This window comes from Diplotaxodon limnothrissa, linkage group LG11, assembly GCF_057381915.1.
Source record: "Diplotaxodon limnothrissa isolate DT_005_m linkage group LG11, D_limnothrissa_male_GT1.1, whole genome shotgun sequence".
In the NCBI taxonomy this organism is placed as follows: Eukaryota; Metazoa; Chordata; class Actinopteri; order Cichliformes; family Cichlidae; genus Diplotaxodon; species Diplotaxodon limnothrissa.
In genome coordinates, this window is record NC_140606.1 from 19,042,736 (window position 1) to 19,066,389 (window position 23,654).

The 23,654-nt window shown below is 45.9% G+C and overlaps 2 protein-coding genes across 3 annotated transcripts in view; both read left to right on the top strand.

Annotated features, from left to right (window-relative positions):
* Positions 1–3,910, top strand: part of gpn2 (GPN-loop GTPase 2) — a 5,289-nt gene extending 1,379 nt beyond the window's left edge. Inside the window, exons 3-5 of the mRNA XM_085366295.1 lie at positions 1–151; positions 3,231–3,361; positions 3,550–3,910. The exon at positions 1–151 is cut by the window's left edge and continues 10 nt beyond it. Of these exons, the coding sequence (XP_085222421.1) occupies positions 1–151; positions 3,231–3,361; positions 3,550–3,622 (355 nt within the window). The 3' untranslated portion in view covers positions 3,623–3,910. The remainder of the gene's footprint in view (positions 152–3,230; positions 3,362–3,549) is intronic.
* Positions 3,911–6,368: 2,458 nt separating this feature from the next.
* arid1aa (AT-rich interaction domain 1Aa) lies at positions 6,369–22,444 on the top strand. 2 transcript variants are annotated; one of them, XM_085366293.1, is made up of 20 exons: positions 6,369–7,529; positions 9,880–10,098; positions 10,188–10,787; positions 10,894–10,989; positions 12,698–12,938; positions 13,855–13,944; positions 14,030–14,200; positions 14,780–15,113; positions 15,256–15,401; positions 15,511–15,596; positions 15,714–15,923; positions 16,034–16,238; positions 16,399–16,543; positions 16,640–16,809; positions 16,897–17,107; positions 17,929–18,054; positions 18,735–18,828; positions 19,048–19,891; positions 20,053–20,183; positions 20,271–22,444. In XM_085366293.1, the coding sequence occupies exons 1-20, from the start codon at positions 6,615–6,617 to the stop codon at positions 22,125–22,127; spliced, it is 6,891 nt and encodes a 2,296-aa protein (XP_085222419.1). In that variant the 5' UTR covers positions 6,369–6,614; the 3' UTR covers positions 22,128–22,444. The 2 variants fall into 2 exon arrangements, with proteins under 2 accessions (XP_085222419.1, XP_085222420.1); XM_085366294.1 differs by having other exon boundaries at positions 16,417–16,543.
* Positions 22,445–23,654: the final 1,210 nt, after the last annotated feature.

The window sequence follows — 23,654 nt, forward strand, 5'->3', positions numbered from 1 at the left end:
TGACTTCTACACAGAGGTCATGGACCTGACCTATCTTCTCGATCACTTGGCTGCAGACCCCTTCTTTAAAAAATTCCGCCACCTAAATGAAAAGTTGGCAGAGGTCGTACAAGATTACAGCCTTGTGTCCTTTGTCCCTCTCAATGTACAGGTACCAGCGCTGCTTCTTGGTATTAACTGCAAAAGAAGAGCCAGTAATGTCTGTTTAACTCCCAGTAAATTAGAATATGCTTTGGTGAATTAAATAAATAAAATAAGCTGCTTTCACACATGAAGTTCTGGCAGTTTGGGGAGAATCTAGTAGTGATAATTTCCACAGGTGTCCTTTCTCAGAGTCTCAGTCTGCTCAGATGTGCTTGCCTGCTTTATTCACACATGCCAACATCACACGGGCTTTGCACTGGGGAGTTTGTTGGTTAAGGACCAGTGGAATGTATAATACGTTGCTCTAATGTTGAGTGACTAACAGGGGGGTGGCACTGTCGCCTCACAGCAAAAAGGCTCCTGGTTCCAACCTGACGGCCAGCTGGAGCCTTTCAGTGTGCAGTTTGCATGTTCTCTTTGTGCTCACGTGGGCTCTCTCTGGGTACTCCAGCTTCCTCCCACAGTCCAAAGATCTACACGTTAGGTTAAACTGGCTATATAGTGTGAGTGATTGTCTGTCTCTGTGTCAGGGACTGGGGACCTGTCCGGGATGTACCCCATCCAGTGATAGCTGGGATACGTGCCAGCCCTGACACAACCCTGAATTGGATTAGTGGTTAAGAGAGTGTGTGGATGGATGGATGGGTTCAGTTTGTGTGGACCACTAACAGGTCTAGAGAGTACACATACAGTGGGGCAAAAAAGTATTTAGTCAGCCACCGATTGTGCAAGTTCCCCCACCTAAAATGATGACAGAGGTCAGTAATTTGCACCAGAGGTACACTTCAACTGTGAGAGACAGAATGTGAAAAAAAAAAAAAAAAAAAAAAAAATCCATGAATCCACATGGTAGGATTTGTAAAGAATTTATTCGTAAATCAGGGTGGAAAATAAGTATTTGGTCAATAACAAAAATACAACTCAATACTTTGTAACATAACCTTTGTTGGCAATAACAGAGGTCAAACGTTTACTATAGGTCTTTACCAGGTTTGCACACACAGTAGCTGTTATTTTGGCCCATTCCTCCATGCAGATCTTCTCGAGAGCAGTGATGTTTTGGGGCTGTCGCCGAGCAACACAGACTTTCAACTCCCGCCACAGATTTTCTATGGGGTTGAGGTCTGGAGACTGGCTAGGCCACTCCAGGACTTTCAAATGCTTCTTACGGAGCCACTCCTATGTTGCCCGGGCGGTGTGTTTTGGATCATTGTCATGTTGGAAGACCCAGCCTCGTTTCATCTTCAAAGTTCTCACTGATGGAAGGAGGTTTTGGCTCAAAATCTCACGATACATGGCCCCATTCATTCTGTCCTTAACACGGATCAGTTGTCCTGTCCCCTTGGCAGAAAAACAGCCCCATAGCATGATGTTTCCACCCCCATGCTTCACAGTAGGTATGGTGTTCTTGGGATGCAACTCAGTATTCTTCTTCCTCCAAACACGACGAGTTGAGTTTATACCAAAAAGTTCTACTTTGGTTTCATCTGACCACATGACATTCTCCCAATCCTCTGCTGTATCATCCATGTGCTCTCTGGCAAACTTCAGACGGGCCTGGACATGCACTGGCTTCAGCAGCGGAACACGTCTGGCACTGCTGGATTTGATTCCCTGCCGTTGTAGTGTGTTACTGATGGTGACCTTTGTTACTTTGGTCCCAGCTCTCTGCAGGTCATTCACCAGGTCCCCCCGTGTGGTTCTGGGATCTTTGCTCACCGTTCTCATGATCATTTTGACCCCACGGGATGAGATCTTGCGTGGAGCCCCAGATCGAGGGAGATTATCAGTGGTCTTGTATGTCTTCCATTTTCTGATGATTGCTCCCACAGTTGATTTTTTCACACCAAGCTGCTTGCCTATTGTAGATTCACTCTTCCCAGTCTGGTGCAGGTCTACAATACTTTTCCTGGTGTCCTTCGAAAGCTCTTTGGTCTTGGCCATGGCGGAGTTTGGAGTCTGACTGTTTGAGGCTGTGGACAGGTGTCTTTTATACAGATGATGAGTTCAAACAGGTGCCATTCATACAGGTAACGAGTGGGGGACAGAAAAGCTTCTTACAGAAGACGTTACAGGTCTGTGAGAGCCAGAGATTTTCCTTGTTTGAGGTGACCAAATACTTATTTTCCACCCTGATTTACGAATAAATTCTTTACAAATCCTACCATGTGAATTCATGGATTTTTTTTTCACATTCTGTCTCTCACAGTTGAAGTGTACCTCTGGTGCAAATTACTGACCTCTGTCATCATTTTAAGTGGGGGAACTTGCACAATCGGTGGCTGACTAAATACTTTTTTGCCCCACTGTAAAAACAAATGCCATGTCTTGCCAGTGAACTCGACAAATTTTCATTGTTATTACTTAATTAATGTATCTGCATCATGCTTCTGTGAGATGTTGAGTGCAAAATAAGAGTTCTTTACTTTCTTCTGAAGTAGTCATAAAGCATCCATACTGACCAGACGTCACGGTTCGTTTCCCTTAAAAAGTCACATGCCTCGTATTTCATTATTTGAACCGTTAAATCATAAATCGCTTTTAGCGTTTCAAATTGAAGGTTGGATCAATTTTGTGCAGATGGATTGGGGGAGAGGGCTGTCTGCACTCTGCACTCGTTCCCTGACATCGCTTCTTTATAAAGAGTGATTTGATCCTGTGTGTGCAGAGACAGGAGTCTAGACCATGTGCCATCACTGCATGTGGCACCAGCAAGTTATGCGTGAGGCAGGTTGGCACACATGCTTTGTACATGTTCTTAGTTTAAGCAGCCATTAGTTACCTTGGTTACCCACTTATGGTGCCTAAAGCAGCCAAAAATAAAAGCTTTCGACTTTGAGAAAGAGCTGCAAAGTGTTAGAGGTCAGTGAAGTTTGAGGATTTATTGCTTTGCATGTGCGTGCTGCTTATGTCATTATGACAACACCTTATAACACACAAAGAAGAATCTGAAAAATCTGTGCTCACACATTTTCAAAAAGGCTTTGTCATCCTCTTTCTAAAGTGAATCTCACTTGAGGGGATCAGTGGGTAGTTTCTCTTTGTGGGAAAGCCCCGGATCAAGCACTTCTCTTTTCGGTTTCCAGGACAAAGAGAGCATGATTCAGGTCTTACGAGCAGTGGACAAGGCCAACGGCTACTGCTTTGGAGACCTGGAGGAGAGGAATCTGCAGGCCATGATGTCAGCTGCTGTGGGGGCAGACTTCCAGTTCAACTCGTATCCTTTCCTGATCGTCGTGGTGACTCACAGTGACTCATCTGGTTTGATGCCAAATATAAAGATTTACAGGAGGTGTCTGAAAAGCATAAGTGTTTACAGTTTTATTGAGAGGATTTCTTACGCCAAGAAATAACAGCCAATTTATGTGTAGTTTGTCAGGTTTTCCTTAACATTTAACCAACCAGTACTCTCGGGGTGCAAGAGAGGTATGTTGAAACCAGTGGAAAGACTGTGGAAGAGGAAATGATGGAGCTGTAAATGGAAAAGCTCAAATAACAGGACGAAAGCAGTCACCCCTTCAGCAGCAGTATACGAAGGGGGTCCTGGGAACATCCATCTCACTTGGCCTGAATTCTTCTCAGCCTCTCTGCAGAAGCAGTGGAGACATAAGAACTAAATGTGGGTGCTGTAGATGCTTCACGGTCGCACCACACCTCATGAAAGAATCACAGTGACGAAGACTAAAGGGAGCAAATGTGTGGGCTGAGTAATCTTTTTTTTTTTTTTTGTAATGTTTTGTAGGCAAAAAAGAAATGTCTTCTTTACAAATGGATAAAAAATAAAGTCATTCAGTTTCATTTTTGTTTGAGTTTGATACATGCTTGGGAGCCCATGTTTTGCCTTGTAGCCCTGATATGATCGTTGAGCTGAAACAACAACGTGACTGTAATGAATATGGCCATTTATTCTTATTATGGGTGCAAAAATGAAATGTTTTGCGTGAATAATGGCAGATACACACAAACTGGAATGACGAGGAAGATGTCTGATAAAGCCTGCATGCATAAAAACATGACACGCAGTGGAATATAATCTCCAGAGCCTCAGTTGCCTCCTAACAGTTGCACGATTTTCTGGTGAAAAGGGAAGTTTTGAGCAGTGTTTTAGGGTAAAGGAAAAGGTGGATAATCCTATAAACATTTATAAGACAACTGCATATTATCCAGAGATGATTCTTTTATGACAAAGACTGAAATGGTTCAATAAAGCCCTTAAGGCATCATAAGTAGTTGAGTCCTTGTATATATGGATCTGCTGTTTCACCAGCAGATGGCACATGTGCTCGCAAATGCTTCTCCCTGATCCACAAAAGTCTGCTCCAAGTCTTTCAACCAGCCAGAGCCGAAAAAATTAAGTCAGGCGGGGAGAGGAAGCCACATTAAATCTGTGTTTCTGCACAACTGGCCCTGTGTCTGGTCTCTAGGATGGAAGATCCTCTTGTCTTTCGAAATACAACTAAAACTTCTCCCTATTGACTGCCCCTGACTTTACTGTCCTACTCCCAGTTCACTCTCCCCAGCTCAACATCCCACATTAAAAAAAAAAAAAAAATCGTAACCCTGCCAACTTAAAAAGGAGCCCATAGACGCTGGTTTTAACACGGGGGGCCTCGGTGTGCCAGCGCTTTCGTGCAAAGTTGGAAGTCAGACTGAAATAAAGCGTGATCCACTTTGAGAGCTCGCGCTGGTGTGGGAAATCGCATTAACCCTGTGTGGTGTGACGTGGCTATGAAATTATATGTGTACAGTCCTTCCTTGCAAAGCTCTGTGTCTAAGTGTACGTGTGTGTGCATTAGGGGGTGTGTCAGGCAGAATGTTAAATTGTGTTTCGATGTTTGTACATGTGATCAAGTATGCCGTCTCAGTGGTACTTCCTGTGCCCCCCCCTCTCTAAGCCCCCTAGAGGTAGATGCGTGTGTGTTTGTGTGAAAGAGAGAGAGAGAGCAAGAGACAGTTTGCGTGTGTGTCGAGAGTGAGAACAGAAACCGAAAGGCAATGTCGTCCCATTTACAGCACGATTCTGAACTGTAATCAATACACAGTCCGAACTATTAAATGCCTCGTAAACCGTCTAATAAATTCGCATTTAATTATTACTACCAAAAAAAAAAACAACCCCAAAACCACAAAAACTCCCTCAGCCTCGCACACACTCTTTTCATTACCATCCTACCCCTGCTCAACACTGTGCGCAAACACCCTGTGTGTGCCAAAAAAAACATGTCTGCTTCATTTGACTGAGCAGAGGACGAACGTTTTTCTAACGCTCGTTTTTCTAACTGTTTGGGAGACTTTGAAACTGTCCATGCATCCTCTTTCTGATAGATAAGGTCTGCCTGATTTTTTCCCCCTTCCTCCCTCCTCTGAACGGTGTAGTTCAATGTTAGTGGGGTGAGAGAGGGAAGCTGGAGCCTGCGCGCCCATCCCCCCACACTCGGCAGAGAGTGTTTCTGCTGGAGTGAGAGACAGACAGAGAGGAGAGAGGGGGTGGTAGAAGAGAGCAGAGCAAAGCAGGCAGGGGAGGGAATAAGGGAATGTGCATTGGTAGTCTCGTTTGCTGCAAGGCTTCCTCCTTCTGCTGTGGAAAAACCTGTGCGTGCGTTGCCTTTCTCGCCTAAATACCACTCAGAAACACTGTTCGGGGGGAACACAATAACGCCAAGAGCACAAAGGCGCATTTAAACGAGCTGAATGTTACAGCTTTTTGCTTTTAAAGTCTAAAAATAGAACTGGGTGTGTGGAAGGCAGGCTAAATGAATGCAGTGCAAAGTTTGCAGCATTTATGTATCCTGCTGTGCGTAATAACGACCTTTACGCGCGCAGCTGTGGCACCCACATATATGCAAATACTTGGAAAAATTATATATATATTTTTTACGCATTAATTAGTTTTCCCGGGTACTGATGAGTCCACAAAACCCTCAAACGTATTCACCAAGCCTACAGCCCGTGATCTATATACAGCCTCTTGATTGGCGGCTGGTTTAAAGTGCATTGTTTATGAGTTTGGGCGACTCTCGTCGTGTGCAGAAAATATTCCACCTATGGTGGGGAGAAGGGAAAAAAGATAGAGAGACAACGTGAGGTTTTCTGAAGACAAAAAAATCCAGTCCGCGCTGTGACAGCTCCACTCCGCGTTTTGCGGCCATCTGTGCGGCTCAGTAAAATGGCTGTATCTAGCGGAGCCTCGTGTTGGTTGGGTTCGCTCCCTGCCTCTACCCGGGCTCAGTAACACAACTCCCACAACAATTTCTGTCGCTTTTTTTACGCATTGTATGGAGCCTCCATCATTTCTCTAACCCATTTACGGAACCGGAACCGGGAGGATGGAGGCCGGATTCGGTCCGGTATGAGGGGCGGGAATGCATCGGCAAAAGGATAAATGGTTCTAAACAATTATTTATATTCAATGCTAGCTTTTGATTGTGACTGACTCGCCGAGAGAGGGAGAGAGAGGTGGGGGGTATATCATGGCCGCTCAGGTCGCCAGCGCCGCCACTCTTAACACTAGTCCGCCGTCCGAACTCAAAAAGCCGGATCGAGACGCCAAGGACGAGTCGGGTCCGGGAGAGAAGCAGCCAGACAAAAAGCAACCGGGCTTGGACGGCGGATCGCCGGGAAGGGGGGATCTGCAGGACGGGGCCGACGGTGGAAATGTAGGGGGAGGAGGAGAACCTGAGATGAAGAACGGGAATGGGAACCCGCCCAGGGCTAACAATAATACCCAGAATGACTCTGCCGGACCGGAGGGAAATAACCACCCCGGTTTGGTGCATCACCACGGCGCGGCTTTTCCTCCACCTTCGTACGGATACAGTCAGCACTACGGTCGGGCCCCTTTTCATCAACATGGCGGACAACAAAGCCCTGGCATGGCAGCTGCTGCGGGTCCGGTCGTGCAGTCGAGCAACATGATGGACCCTTATCAACATAATTCACACGACCATGGCTTTTCAAACCACCAGTTCAACAATTATAACCCATTCCCGAACAGGACTCCGTATCCCAGCCAAGCGTACGCCATGAACTCCCCTCGCAGCGCCCAGGCGCCGACAGCTGGGGGGCAACCAGCTAAGCAGCAGCCACCAGCGGGAGGACCCACGGCAATGGCTGGATCTTACAGTAATCAGAGATATAACATTGGAAACCCTCAACCTACATCCACACCGACACTCAACAAGCTCCTAACCTCCCCCAGCTCAACGCGGGGATATCCAAACTATCCGTCTAGCGACTATAGTAGCCAAGAAGGAGCTAGCAAGGGACCAGCAGACATGGGCAGTAGCGGTCAGTATGGAGGGAGCAATCCGGCTTGGCAACAAAGGAGCCATCACCCATCGCCTATGAGCCCTGGAAGTGCTGGGCAGCCGTTAGCAAGAACCCAGGTAAAAGCCATTTTAACAGGAACAAGGCACGAGCTTTAGCACGTCTCCTTCCCTTCTCCTAGCTAGTTCACAACGTAGCAGGCCAGCCATTGTCTGATACTAGTTCGCAAAGACTCTAAAATGGCTGCCTCTTGTGTGTAATTTTTTTCTTTTCACCACACCATTAAATAAGAGTTGTTTTAACGTATTTATAAAGCTGGCTAGCAACAAAGAAGCGTCGCTCGAGGCGGATATAAGTTGTTGAAACGTTGTAAAGGACGGTTCAGGGGAAGCCAAGAAGGCCCGACTTTGAAAAGGGGGCGAAAATAGTCGCTGAAGAGCAACGGTTCGTTTTTTCTCTCATAGCTTTGCTTCTCCTTTTACGTGCTGAATTTACAATGAATTTTTGCTGCGAACACATCCGTGTGATGGTGCACAGCTACAGTAACGTGTTCTTATACGTGTGAGTTTGTGGCGGTTGCTCATACCTTCGTGTTTGTGTTGTTTTCTTGTGCGATAAACTGTATTTCGGTGGCCATGACGGAAGGAATGCGTTTCGTGTCGAGCGAGTCTCGCACAGTTGGTTAAAATGGCTCATGTTGGTCTTGTTTAAATTGCGTAAATATCACAGTTTGCTCGCTGGGGAAAGGTTAAACTGTTAGTTTGGGTCATATATTGATTAAAAAAGAATTTCCCCGTGCTGAAAAGCCGCTCGGCTTCCCCGCATGCACGCCGCCTGTAAACAATCATCCCTGCTTTTTATGAGTGACTTGAATGCAGTCAGCAGATTGCAGTTTGCACTGGGATTTGAATTGTGGAGGTAAAATCCTACTGTCAAAGCCAGGAGATAGTTGGTCTTGGGTTGACATGCTAGCTGAAATCTGATTGGCTCCTCATCCGCTGCTCATGGCCATTTATAATTACATGTGATGCAAGGCAACAGTTGCTGATAAGAGCACATAGCATTAACTCATCACAGGGTCACCAGAGATTTTATTTTTTTGCTGCTTCTCTCCTCCTCTAAGCTCCACTTCTTACTTGCAAAATAAATCCACGGTTGGAGCAGCTCGCACCTGAATGATGTGTGGATTTGTAGTTTTGCTCCCATCATTTGCTAATATTGACCAAAAATGCGAAATGTGTTGCTGTGGGCTCTGGGTGCAGCTTGTTACACCAAAAAGGGGTGTAAGTAGTTTGTTTTAGTGTTTGAATATACACCAGACACTATTAACACAGTAAAGTTCACATCATGGGTAAATGGGCTCTTATTTACTGATATACCATATTTTTTAAAATTCTCGAGCTAATGCAATAAACACATGGCTGTTTTTTGGTTGTTTTTTTAATACACACACAGTAGAATAAAAGACAAATTTGAGCTTTCCCCACGAGGGTGTGTGTGTGCGCATGTGTGTATGCGCTCTTTGCTGCTGTGTCTGGCGTGCCACACAAGTTTAACTGCAGAAAATTTCCCCCCAATCCTCCCCCGAAGCCAATCAGAAGGCAGTCCAGCATCTCTCACCCGCCAAGGGAGTTTCCTCTCTGTCTTATGCAGATTAGCCATGTGCTACTCTTATTCACTTGATTATCTTAGATGTGCAAAGGGTCACGCTTTTTATTTTTGTTTATTATTTGGACAGAGGAGTTACCATTGAGTTGAGGATGCTCTTGTCGGCAAGGTGCGCTTGTGGGGATTCACCCAAAGTAGCTCATGGGTCTACATGTATTTGTTTAAGCAGATCATCTTGGGGTGCCTAATTTTTATCATGTGACACAGTTTTGATGGAGCGTGAGTAAAGATCCAGAATGTGACCTTTATTTCCAGCTTTTTTTTAAAAACTGAATGTGCCAGGTTATAGACTATGTACAGCTATACACAGTTTTTACTCTCCACAGCTGTTGTGAAGTTACTTCCTTCATTTCTTGTGTCATTCATCCAGAGCCAAACTGCCTTCAATGAAGGGTGGAAGGGGGGGGCTACTTGGAACAGACTCAAAACAGGAGCACAGCTGGGATATGTTTAAGATTGGGCAGACTGCCCTCCATTCGAAAGTATATATATTCTGTTGACTTCCGAAACTATGGCAAAGCGAGGTGAAAAAAAATCAGGGTAATGACCGTGGGAAATAAGGTGGGGGGAAAAACACAGCTTGCCTGTTTGCTGGAGTTTCTTTTTCTTTTCTTTTCTTTTTTCTTTTCAGGTATGGAAATGTAAGACTCTGCAGTCAAGTATTTTACAGCTGTAATAGTACAATTATCTGTGTGAGGACACTTGCTTGAAACTTGTAGGATTTGATGACTTGATTTTCTGTGTTGTGCTGTTATCATCTGATTTTTTTTATTTTTTGCTCTCTGTTCTTGCCATGTCCAGCCTCCTGGTTCCATGGACCCGATGGGAAAAATGAGGGGTCAGCCATATGGAACAAGCGGCCCATACAGTCAGCAGTCACAGCAAGGACCTTCAGCCGGTCCACAACCAGGGCCTGGTTACCCTGGACAGGGTTATGCCCCGCCAGGTCCCCAGAGATATCCAGTGGGAATGCAAGGCCGGACCTCTGGAGGCATGGGGGCCATGCCGTATGGTCCACAGGTATTATCTTTCATTCTGGATCTTCAGTTCAGATCTCTCATTACTGTTGGTGTGTTTGAGGCCTTAGTGTGTTTGTATATTCTGTTTAGATGGGATCTTATGGCCAGCAGGGAGCAGGAGGCTATGGCTCTCAGGGCCAGGCACCCTATTATGGCCAACCAAGCCAGGCTCCTCACCCAAGTCAGCAACAAACCTCATATTCACAGCCTCCACCTGGACAACCCGGCGGCCAGTCACCATACCCAGGTCAACCCCATCCTCCTCAGACTTCTACTCCACACACCCAGGGAGGGCCACCTTATCAGCAGCCCCACATGCCCCCACAGTCCCAGGGGCCACTGCCAGGCCCATCCCAAGGGCCCCCACAGTCACAGCCCCCTTATTCTCAAGCTTCAGCCCCACAGTCTGGCCAGTCTCCCTACGCCCAGCAGCAGGGTCCTCCCAGTCAGGCCCAGCAGCAGCCCAACTCCCAGTCTAACCCTGGATCGCAAGGCCAGTCCAGCTACCCAGGAACAATACAGGGGCCCCAGCAGCCACCCTCACAGCAACAGCAATCACAGTCTCATCCACAGCAGTCACCAGGACACAGCCAGCACCCACAAGGGCAGCCTGCAGGTTACTCCCAGAACCCTCAACAGCAGCAAGCACAACAGTCACCTTATCAGCGCTTTCCTCCTCCTCCTCCGCAGGTACCAATCTCAGTCTTGGCTCATATTCATCTTGGTTAATGAGTTTTCTCTATGTGGTTCTGTATCTCTGGCAGTATACTTAAGCGCACGTTCTTTTGTTTATCAGGAGGTATCCCAGGACTCATTTCAGTCCAATGCGCCTCCATCCACTCAGCCTAAATCTGGTCCAGAGGACGGTCAAGGCCGCCCCTCCAGCCTTCCGGTCAGTTATGCTTCTTATAACACCGCCGGGGCATTGCTTTTTCACAGTTTTCCATCAGACATTTTTTCCTTGCCGCTTTATTATATTTATCATGCTAGTTTTCAAAAACACGGCAGTTTATGGCACATTGCATTTAAAATTCATTTCGTATTATTGATGATAATGTAAAAATTTTCCTTTGCTCTGGCTGCTGCGCGTGCTGCTGTTCTTCAGTTGTTGAGACACAGCTCCATGGCTGATGCTTTTTGGAAAAGGGTGCTGTGCAAATGAGACGAGAAATCTGACAATCGAGCACTTGCACAGATGAAATGGCTGAACCGAGACAATTCGAAAACATGTTTTCAGTCTGCTTCCATGCGTATTCTGTTTTTGTTTGGGCTGTGAAGGCAAATGGACCAAACCCACTGTTTTTTTTTTGGTTTTTTTTTTTGTTTGTTTTTTTAGTGCGAATTCAAAAGTTATGTAAAAAAAACACCTGTGATGGTTCTTGAACTGTTAAGACCGCTTTCTAATCGATGCATTTCCATCTAAAACTGAAAACATTTCAGTACTGGACCTTTTTTTGCGTGCAGTCCTCTTCTTTGCACACGATCGATTTCCAGCCTATAGTAACAACCTCTGGATGGTATTCCCGTTATTTCTTTTGAGCTCTTTTGTGCAACCAGAGAGCATTAAAGTGCACACTGACCTGCTGCCATTCAGCAGAATTTGATTTACCTTTGCGAGCCCTGATGATGCAGGATGACGTCACCTAAACGATGCAGTGAGTGAGTTACCAGTCTGAAAGACTTGATGTTATGCAGACTTGTCCTGTGTTAAAAAACAAAAACAAAAAAACTGTGAATACGAACCTGACTGTAACTAAAATGCAGCTCTCCGGTCATCCGTCCGGATCAAACTTCCAGGTTTGTAAATGCCCTTCATCTGAACTGAATCTTGGCTGTTTGTTTGTGTATTGAAATCACATGGCAGAGCTGGCGCTGCACGCTGACTCGGCTTGCATCCTACAAACCTTGGTAACCATGACAACCCCCGGCACTAATGCGCACTCACTTTTTCTTTGAAAAAGATAAATAAGGACAAAGGCCTCCGGGTGTGTGTGTGTATTTGTATCTCTGCCACTCATGTCTTAACAGCAGAAGGATGAAATTGCAGCGTACTGATACTACAGCTAATGTACAAAGTAAACATTACAATACTGTAAACCAGAGGCTCCGTTGACTTGGCTTAAATAAGCATAGGGACACACATTGGATAACAATTAAACATGCTTGCAGGACGCAATGAAAATATTAGCGTAAAGAGAAATCACTTCAGTTCTTTATCAGCATTTAATCTAGTCTAAGCTTGCAGAGTGTCTGATATGTGCCTATATATGTGCCATACGTCACTGACTGAAAACACATTGTGCTGGAATCGATTTAAATAGCAGCACAGACCCATTACAGTCATTCGCCTCTAGATTCCTTAGTGCTCTTATTAAATTTTTGTGGGTTGTTTTGATTCTTTTTAGGACGCTGTAGGCCGGATGTGGCGGTATTTTGCCCAAAAGTTGAGAGGAATCAAGAGAAAGGAGCATCTGTGTCAAAATGCACAAACTGTCATATTTTTTTATTTTTTTATTTTTGCCCTGCTAAATTTTCCTGTCTCTCTGCAGTGCAGTTCTTTTACTCCTTGTTCTTTCTTTTCTCCCTGTATGTGTTCTCAGGACCTGTCGGGGTCCATCGATGACCTGCCTACCGGTACAGAGGGCGCCCTGAGTCCCGGCGTGAGCACGTCAGGGGTGTCGAGTAGCCAGGGCGAGCAGAGCAACCCTGCTCAGTCGCCCTTCTCTCCTCACACATCTCCACACCTGCCAGGCATCCGAGGGCCTTCACCTTCCCCGGCCGGTTCCCCTGCCAGCGCCAGCACATCCCGCACAGGACCGCTGTCACCTGCCAACATGCCAGGTGGGCCTTCACAGTGAAATTGGGCATATGATTATTAGCGGGCTTCTTACATGTCTGATCGTGACAGCGATGCCAGATTACTGACCAGTGCTGCTTAAATTATTAGAGAAGCTGTTGGTTTTTGCATATTTTTGGGAGATTACATTTACCTTTTTGGTGAATTTTGTTTGAAACCCTCTTTGCCATTTTTGGAAATGTTTTCCAAGCCTCGCTGAAGCTATATGTCCTATATTTGGACCCGACAGTAAATGGAAACATTATCGATGGCCTGCAATTGCACATTTCCTCAAAACTCAGCCTGCTATGTTTAGTTTCCTCGGACACCTCAGGATCTTTGCTGCACACTAAAATATTATTTTTGTTTGGTTGTTCACGAAGCATAAATGTGTGTGTGTGTGTGTGTGTGTGTGTGTGTGTGTTTGGCATGGTCTGCATATTTAGAATTGTGCACCTTCTAAAGTTTAGCCTGTAAATATGCTCTCTGCTGTTCTGTGAGGGCTGATTTTTGTCTCAGAGTTTGACAAATTTTTTGCTGAAAGTGTAAAGTTTTTCTCACCCCCCCGTTAAGAGGTTGAATGGATTTATAACCTCAGAACTAGATCAGAAGGCTTTTCTGGGCCCATAACGGGCAACAAGCAGTGTAGAATCTTGAAGCAGTGGGAGACATTTTTGTATTCTGTGGTTCGACCCAAATACATCAATGTTATTTTCTCTTACGATCCAGCTCTGAATCTCTGTGGTGGAAGAGGTGTTAATGCCATTTTTAAGAATGTCTAGTAGTGCAAAAGAGTTTTATAGTTTTATGCATCTTTAAGAATGGATATCACCCTTTGTCCTCAAATTGGAATAAACTTAGCAACTACTCGTTGCTCCTTCCCTGAGCTCTCACCAATTTAACTTAATTATTACTGTTTAGGGACCCAAATGCCTCCCAGACCGTCAAGTGTGCAGTCAGATGGGAGCCTACACCCTACAATGAGCCAGTCTCCTATGGCCCAGGACAGAGGTATGTTGCCATCTGAAGTCTGCTTTGAGATTAACATGTTGAGTGTTTGCCGTGGCATCTGAGCCTTTGTCTTTGTCTCTTTTAGGGTTTATGCAGAGAAACCCTCAGATGCCCCCTTATGGCTCCCCCCAGTCAGCCTCTGCACTGTCACCACGCCAGTCCTCTGGGGGACAGATGCACCCTGGGATGGGCCCATATCAGCAGAACAACTCTATGGGAGGCTACGGGCAGCAGGGAGGACAATATGGCCCTCAAGGTTTAAACTTTTGGATTGGGTTATCTTTAAGAGAGGCTTTTTTTTTTTTTTTTTTTTTTTTTTTTTTTATTCTTTGAAATACTGCTAAGACAACTGTCTTCTAAAAATTGATTATATTAAGCCTAAATATTGCTTAATAAAGGCTTTCCACTCCATTTACAACCTGTCTAAAAAGTTTGCTGTTTACAATGTATCAGAAAATCCTTAGGAATATATCTCCCTGCCTCATGAATACCATGCTATCGCTGGTCCCTCCCTCTGACTGTGTTGCAGCTATTTATAGCTGTGAAGCAGAGAGTCAGCTGACGTAGCAGAGCCTCCTGTCAGTAGAGCTGAAACTGTGACAAAGGCTTGTTGCTCAGGCTGCATAGTGCACTCTCTCTCTCTGTACTAGCAGTCTGTAAGGAAAAGTCTGCCTCACGCACTCTTTAACAAAAGACAAAAGACTACTTTGAATTATAAAAACCAAGAAACTTCTGGGTGCTGCAGTGAGATTTTTGTTTTTTCAGAGTTCTGTTCAGTTGCAACCATGTGATTTACTTGAGCCTTTTTTTTTCCATCTTATCATTCCCATCTTAGGTTATCCTCGGCAACCTAGCTATGGCAACATGCCTAATGCCAGCTACCCTGGGACTGGCATGGGCTCAATAAATCCCATGGCAAGCCAGGGTGGAGGTCCTCCATATGCTGGCATGCCTCCAGGAAGGATGCCTCCTAATCAAATGGGGGCACGGCCCTATGGCCCCAACATGGGTCCCAATATGGGGCCTAGCATGGGTCCAAACATGCCTCCCAACATGGGCAATATGCCGCCCCAGGTGAGCTCAGGAATGTGTCCTCCACCAGGAATGAACAGAAAGCCCCCGGATCCCTCAGCCATGCAACACCCTGCCACAAACTCCATGCACAACAGGTTGGTTACCAGTGGATCCTCAACTACCTGCATTTATTCACCAGGCACAAGTCTGCTGGTTATCACTCATGTCTAAATATGAAGTAGCTGCACAGTGCCTCATCCCACTTGCACATAAGATGACATATTTCTCTCTCTCCAGGATGTCTGGGTACCCCAACATGTCTCCAGGCATGATGGGCTCTGGCCCGCCTTACGGCCCTCCAATGAACAGTATGCCTGGAATGATGAACACTCCAGGTGGATCACCCTACCCTATGGGGCCAAACATGGCCAATAACACAAGTGGTAAGTTGTACTGGCATAACCTCATAACTTAATGTTGTTCTTTTTTTTCTGTTTGTTTTCTCTTACGTGGATGCTTCATAGCTAATTCATTCCCCACCATTGTTTCTAGGCATGGCCTCTAGTCCAGAAATGAACAATAAGATGAATAACAAGGTAGATGGGAGTGTGACGCCCAAGCCAGAATCCAAATCGAAGGTAACCCCTCTATTAAATATAATTACTATTTTTACAAGTCTTTTAAAATCTGTGCACCTCACCTCATGTCCTTTGTCATTTTGAAAATTGGTTTCTTCCTCCTCTCACACTAAACAGAAGTCCAACTCTTCCACCACAACCAATGAAAAGATAACGCATCTGTACGACTTAGGACCAGAGCCAGAGAGGAAGATGTGGGTGGACCGTTATTTGGCCTTTATTGAAGAGAAGGCTATGGGCATGACCAACCTGCCTGCTGTAGGACGCAAACCTCTCGACCTCTTTCGGCTGTACATGTCTGTTAAAGAGATCGGAGGCATGATGCAGGTTAATATGGAAGTTTTAAACAACATGAATCCCAGAGTAAATGTTTTGCTTTGTCTTTGTTGAATCCTTTCCTAATATCCCTGTATTTTGTGTATGTGTGTGTATCTCAGGTGAATAAGAATAAGAAATGGCGTGATCTGGCCACTTCCTTGAATGTGGGTACATCCAGCAGTGCTGCTAGTTCTTTAAAGAAACAGTACATCCAGTGTCTGTATGCCTTTGAGTGCAAAATTGAGCGTGGTGAAGACCCCCCACCTGAGATCTTTACAGACAACAAAAAGAACCAAGCTGCTAAGGTCCAGCCCCCCTCTCCAGGTGAGAGCTGTGCTCATGTAACCTTTTCTGATGAGCGTACCTTTTCAATAATCAACCCCTTTGAACTTTAAAACTGACAAAAATGCCCGACTTGCTCTTTTGCAGTGTTATTAAAGCCATGTACCATATCTATCTGTTCCTCTCTTATTTCAAACTGAAGCGTCCCTCTGCTCCACAGCTGGGTCAGGCTCTCTGCAGGGTCCTCAGACTCCTCAGTCTACCAGCAGCTCCATGGCTGAGGGGGGAGACTTAAAACCCCCTACTCCGGCCTCTACTCCTCATGCCCAAATGCCGCCCGGGTCCAGGTGACTCTTGTTTAAGATTTTAACTGAAGAATCTTTGCTTTCAAGAGTCATTAACATTAGTTATACTAATCCTTCTTCCTTTTGCCTCTTTCCTAGGAGCAGCGTTAACCTGCAGGACCCCTTCTCTGACGGAAGCGATCCTGCATTTCCCCGGAAGAACATGACGCCCAACTCCAACTATCAGTCTGGCATGAACACGCCTGACATGCAAGGTCGAATGGGCCCGTACGAACCAAACAAAGACCCCTTTAGTAACATGCGGAAAGGTGGGCACACTGAATAGTGTTGTTAGTCTCAGCTAATTAACCAGTTACACATTTCTAAATGCTTTGTAACTCTAAATATATTTCCAGTTGGGGAGCAGTTTCTACCTGCTAACCAGGGTCCCAACAGCGGGATGGGTGATCAATCACAGCAGCCGCCACAACAACAACAACCACCACCACAACAACCGCAACAGCAGCAGCAGCAACCTCCATTCAACAGGGGACCGCCTGGGGCCATGGGCACAATGCCAATGGGGCCCAGACAGCAGTATCCTTATGGACCAGGCTACGACAGGAGGTAAGGCAGAATTTTAATGGTCCTTCAACACAGCTGGTAAAACCAAGTACTTTCATGATTAATCAAACCACAAATGTCCCCATTCACCTCAAAGAAATTGTCTAATGACTGAGTTGAATACATTTGATATTTAAGAAACTGGCTAGCTTCTTACACACTTAATTAAGCTCTTAGGTTATTTTAATGCTGCCGTTGATTCACATGTTCATATGGTGACAAGAATGAAATGTATCCCTAAAACAAGTGTAATACGAGTAAACACGAGACGTTGTAGTCTTCACGGGCAATCCTTTTCCCCCACGATTGTATTAGATTTTGAATTTTTTATTTTAAATTAGTGATACTGCACACTTGCATGGTGGGACCAATATTTTTTATTTATGCAGTAGCTACTTTGACAGTGACGGTAGTAGTTCATCTTCTGCCTGGAGAAACATTTTAGCGCTAATGTGGGTATACAGGTGTCATAACCTATTGTAGTAACAGCAAAACACTTTCCACCAGCAGTGTCTCACTTTCCTTCCCTGGGAATTTTCCTGGTTTGTTAGTTCTTGTATGTGGAGTACTGGCATTTTTGGATTACAGTGTTCCGTCTGAGCCTTTTTTAGTTGCTGTTGTCACTTTTGTTACCATTTTCCTATCAAACTGGATGTTTAAAGTAGGCTATTCAAGATATACTTCCTCACTGTTAGCAGTCATACACTGAGAGCCACTTATAAAATGTCTTGACCTTGTGCTTTGTAACATTTCCTATGAGTTTTTTCTTTTCTTTTTTGGATGATCTAGCATAATCTCTACGTGTATTGTTCCACTTTTCCCAGGTCGGAGCAAGGAATGGGCCCAGAAGGCAACATGGGATCTGGTGTTCCTCAGCCAAACCCGATGATGCCTGCCAACGCCGACACGGGGATGTATTCGCCAAATCGCTTCCCACCACAGCAGCCACGGTCAGTTCACAAAGCACTTCGTGGCTGGCAGCCTTTTAGATTTTCAAACTACTGTCAATTGGAAGTCATTCTTCATATATAACAAATCTACGGTTTTAGTAAAACTTGAATAACCTTCAACTCTTCAGTCTCGTTACAAAGCCAGTCCACAGCGTCATGAGACACTGTATTTTGATGTAACTTCTATATTTGTCATTTTGACAGCGGTATTGCTTCATTAATGTAAATTTTTTTTTCCATCTTTGAGTAAATATTCACTTGGCATTTACTGCTCTTTAGTTTAAGCTTTATCTTGTGTGAATATGAATGTTATACAGTTGCATTGATTTAAATGTATTTTGTCTTAATCCAACACAAATTCTCTGCTGGCTGGTATTTTTCACCAAGTAGTGAGCCATGCAGTTAACAAACACATGCTTGACATAATAATACAGTAAATGTTTTATAGAAAAATGGATCACGTTGAAGCACCAAAGAGGAGTATAAAGGATATTAAGTATAATGTAATTCACTGTGACACGATTAGAGGAATCTACAGCTAAATGCCCTTTGGGTGTGCATTCATCGACGTATGCTGACACATATCAGTGGGGCTTGTTGTAACTTGGTGAGAGATGCATAAGATTTTCATGGTCAAACTGAACAGGCACTTGTTTTTTTTTTTTTGTTTTTTTTTGCAGGCATGATTCCTATGGTAATCAGTATCCTGGACAGGGAACGCCCCCTACTGGCTCTTACCCAAATCAGCAGCCTGGAATGTACACACAGCAACCGGTAAATGATCCATCTGCACTACACCAACTCCCAGTGTTCTTAGTGTGTATAGGTCAAACAATGTGAAGGTTATAACTTTTACTTGTGTATTTTTTTTTTTGTCCTTGATGGCGCTCCTGTCATTTTTTTACATTTTTGTGAATGACTTTATTCTTTTTGCAGTTTGCTTTAAATGGTAAATGATAAATGTGTCTGTCTGCACTTTTGTATTTTCTGTAGAGTTACAAGCGTCCAGGGGAAGGCGGTTACCCACCATCAAAACGTCACGAGACTGACTACAGTGGACCCTTCCCTGGCGGACAGCAGCCACCGCAGCAACCGCAACAGCAAGGAGGCGCCTCTGCACCCTCTTCAGGACAGCAGGAGCCATACAATCAGTACAGCAGCAGCGGGCCCTACCCTGGCGCCGATCGCCGTCCACCCGGCCCCAGCAGTCAGTTCCCGTTTCCCTTTGGTCGTGAACGGATGCAGGGGACAACTGGGCCCAATTCGCAACCTAACATGCCCCCTCAGATGATGCAGTCAGGCCCTCCTGAGGGTCCTCAGGGAGGCATGTGGCAGGGACCTCGAGATATGAACTATCAGAACTACCCCAGCCGACAGGGTGGCCCTGGGGGTCCTCCCCAGGGACCTGGTTACCCCGGCATGAACCGGGCAGAGGAGATGATGCCGTCAGAACAACGCATGAATCACGATGGCCAGTGGGGGGGTCAGATGGGCCCTCGGCAGCCTCCTTACGGTCCAGCCGGGCCTGGCACACCTATGCCTCGCTCGGTACAGTCCAACTACCAGCCCCCTCAGGGGGTGCAGAACCACATTCCACAGGTGCCGAGCCCAGCATCCATGCCCCGCCCCATAGAGAGCAGGACATCGCCTAGCAAGTCTCCCTTTATGCATGGAATGAAGATGCAGAAGGCTGGTCCCCCAGTGCCTGCATCCCACATAGTGCCCCCTCCAGTGCAGTCACCTCTAATAAGGCGAGACATGCCTTTTCCGCCAGGCTCTGTAGAAGCTACCCTTCCTGTCCTGAAGCCACGTCGAAAACTCACCATGAAAGATATTGGTATGAAAAGAAATTCTAGAACTTAAAAGCAGCTTATTACCCTTTATTGTTCACAGTACTGTTTAATACTGCAGCTGTCCTCAGTTGTAAGTTATTGATCAGAGAGTAGTGGTATTCATTAATTTCTCTATTTTTTTTTCTTCTTGATTTTTCTCTTTTAGGAACCCCAGAGGCCTGGAGAGTTATGATGTCATTAAAGTCCGGTTTATTGGCTGAAAGCACGTGGGCCTTAGATACTATCAATATACTTCTCTATGACGACAATAGTATTTCCACCTTCGATCTCAACACGGTGAGATTCAGTATTGAGCCCTAATAATGTTTGTAGCAGTTTGCATGGTGATCATTTCTAATATTTTCCTTTATATTGTTTCTTCAGTTGCCTGGTCTATTAGAGTTGGTGGTTGAGTATTTCCGACGCTGCCTCATTGAAATCTTTGGCATCCTGCGGGAGTATGAGGTCGGCGACCCTGGCCAGAGAACACTACTTGATCCTGAGACCTTGAAACGAGACTGGAATGGCACAGAGGAAGAGGAACCACGGGTGGATGATATGGAACAAGAGGATGAAGATGACGATGAAGAGGAAGAACGAGAAACGGAGGGGTCATCTCATGTCAAAGAGGAGGAAGATCAAAAGCAGTGCTCTCAAGGTCAGGACGAGAAGAGCAAGGGTTCATCATCTGAGCAGACGGGCTCGTTGCACACCCCAACTGCCCACGAGAGACCCAAGCAGGCGAGCAAGTTTGACAAGTTTCCCCTGAAGTTGGTACGAAAGAAAGACCCATTTGCCGCAGCCCAGGCAAATAATCATGGCAAAATTCAAGAGTTTGACAGTGGCTTACTTCACTGGAGCGCAGGAGGGGGAGACTCAACAGAACACATCCAGACCCACTTTGAGCCACGAAAAGACTTCTTGGAACCACGCGAACGAATACCTGTGCCACCGGTTTTACTAAGGCGGAGAGTCCTAGAAGAAGAGATACGGGAAAATGGTTTGCCTGCCGAGGAGGAGAGAAGGAAGCCTCAAGACGAAGAAGAAATGCCAAAAGAGACCTCCTCTTCAGAAAGATCAGCAGTCTCAGAGAAGTCCAGCTCCTTGCTTGGCAGCGAGGAGGAGAGGAAGACAGATTGTGACTCCAAGACGGTTGAGAAAGGCTCGAAAAGTCACCTAGAGAATAATAGACCCATTCCCTCCTCTGGCAGTTTCTTTACCCAGCAGGCACAGCAGAACGGCACCATCCTGGAGGACGAGCCTCACAGTAAGGATGAGGGGCCGCTCGTTGCACTGACTAATTGGCAGGATTCTTTAGCCCGGCGCTGCATTTGCGTCTCAAATATTGTCCGCAGCCTCTCCTTCGTTCCAGGCAATGACCACGAGATGTCCAAGCATTCGGGACTGCTGCTTATACTGGGTCGACTAATCCTGCTCCACCACCGGCACCCGGAGCGCAAACAGGCCCCGCTCACCTACGAAAAGGACGAGGATTCGGATGAGGGCATGGGCCAAAGGGACGAATGGTGGTGGGACTGCTTGGAGCTGCTGAGGGAGAACACACTGGTCACTTTGGCAAATATTTCAGGCCAGCTGGACCTCTCCATCTACTCCGAAAGCATCTGCTTGCCTCTGTTGGACGGCCTCCTTCACTGGGCTGTGTGCCCCTCAGCAGAAGCCCAGGACCCTTTCCCCACTCTGGGACCCCACGGTTCTTTGTCACCTCAGAGACTTGTCCTGGAAACGCTCAGTAAACTAAGCATCCAAGACAACAATGTGGACCTCATCTTGGCCACTCCACCATTCAGTCGGTTGGAGAAGCTTTATGGGAACCTGGTGCGGCTAATTGGAGACAGGAAGGTTGCGGTCTGTAGGGAGATGGCCGTAGTTCTACTAGCCAACCTGGCCCAGGGTGACACTCTGGCAGCCCGAGCAATCGCTATTCAGAAGGGCAGCGTGGGCAACCTGCTGGGCTTTCTGGAGGACAGTCTGGCTGCCACACAGCTGCAACAGAGCCAGAGCTCTCTGCTACACCTACAAGGGATGCCCTTTGAACCCACAAGCCCGGACATGATGCGGCGAGCAGCCCGGGCCCTGCACGCCTTAGCTAAGGTGGAGGAGAACCACTCAGAGTTCACACTACACGAGTCCCGACTCCTCGACCTTTCAGTGTCTCCCCTCATGAACTCGCTGGTTTCTCATGTTATCTGTGATGTACTCTTTCTGATCGGCCAGTCATGACAGCTGGAGGGAGCCGTGGCTCCACTTCTTGGGGGTTTTGTCCCCAGTCCCCCTCCTTCCTGGTAACCTTGGCTTATGTGTGTGTAACAGGGCAAAGAAAGTTCAAGTGACTGTCTGTATTTTAATTTATGAAAATCCTTCAGATTCCATTTTCCGTGCCTCCCCATCCTGGGCCAGCCTCACTCGAGGAGACGGAGGGGCAGGGCGGGGGTTAATCACGGAGCGGTGGTGGATCTACAAATCGGAGAGATGCCGACAAAGTGACACTACTTGCAAAGCAAATGCCCACTGGATGACACAGAGCAAAGCACCACGGTTGGGAGACTGCTGCACTCGGGTGGGGCGGGCAGGGGGGGAAAGTACTTTTTAATAAATAATAAATAGCTGAAAAAACAAAAACTGTAACCAAAGTTGCTGTCTCGTTTACAGTGAGTTTGGGAGACACAGTGTGCCCTAGCTCTCCCCTCGAGGGCACAATGAGTCTGTGACTGGTTGATGTTCAGAGGTGAAGCAGACTGATTAAGTGGCCTACTGGTTATAGTTGCTGTAGTTGGATTCTCACCAGTCAGCCCGACAGTAGACAAAGTGCTGTCAATAGACACCTTCACCGGGGAGGCCTGTGCAGTGTGCAGTAGATTGTAGGACATTTTCTGTACCGTACTGCTCTTGAGTGTAAGCATTCTGTAACACACGTTTCCACACAGAAGCTGGCGATGCAGCTCCTCAAGAGTTTCGAGGTCAATTTAGTTTGGTGTTAAAACAGAAAATGGCTTTCTTCCCCAAAGTATCAAGAACCTACAACACCCTTACCTCCTCTTATCCCTTGATTGTATGAATACCCTTATGAAAAGAAATCACCTCTTAGGACTGGTTTTCAACTTCAGATACAGCTTTGCTGTGGTGTATATATAATGTTGTACATTATACTTCCTTTCTGTGTCTGTCTCTCTCGCTCTCTCTCTGTGTCACTATTCTCACACTTGTTTATTGGCGCGGGACGGAGGCTGACGTGAGTTTGGTCCGTGACCTTCGGTCCTCTCCGATAAGACCCACATCTCTGGTCTCTTCACAGCTCCGTAGTATGGCAGACATGGCTCAGACCTGTTATCTCCTGGTACAATGAAAATAAACTAGATGAAGAACACGTTTGACAAATTTTCTCCAGTCATGGATTCTGCATATTTGTATTTCAGACTATGTAGCTAAGACATCGTGTAAATTCCTCCCTTTCCCTTTTTTGGCTCAATGAATATCATTTATTCAGTATGAAATCTTTATACTATATGTTCCACGTGGTAAGAATAAATGTACATTAAATCTTCGTAAGCTGTTTGATGGTTTTGTTCTTTTGCAATAACGACCTTCTTTTGGGGGGGGGGGGAATGAATGAATTCACACAGCACTGTTTAGAGATGTTCTTTAAACCACATGTTCAAGATTACCTGCTCAATAAATGCTTCACTTATATTTAAAGACTCCTAAAACTCCTTAAAAAGGTGTTACACTATGAATGTCAAACTCACTTTA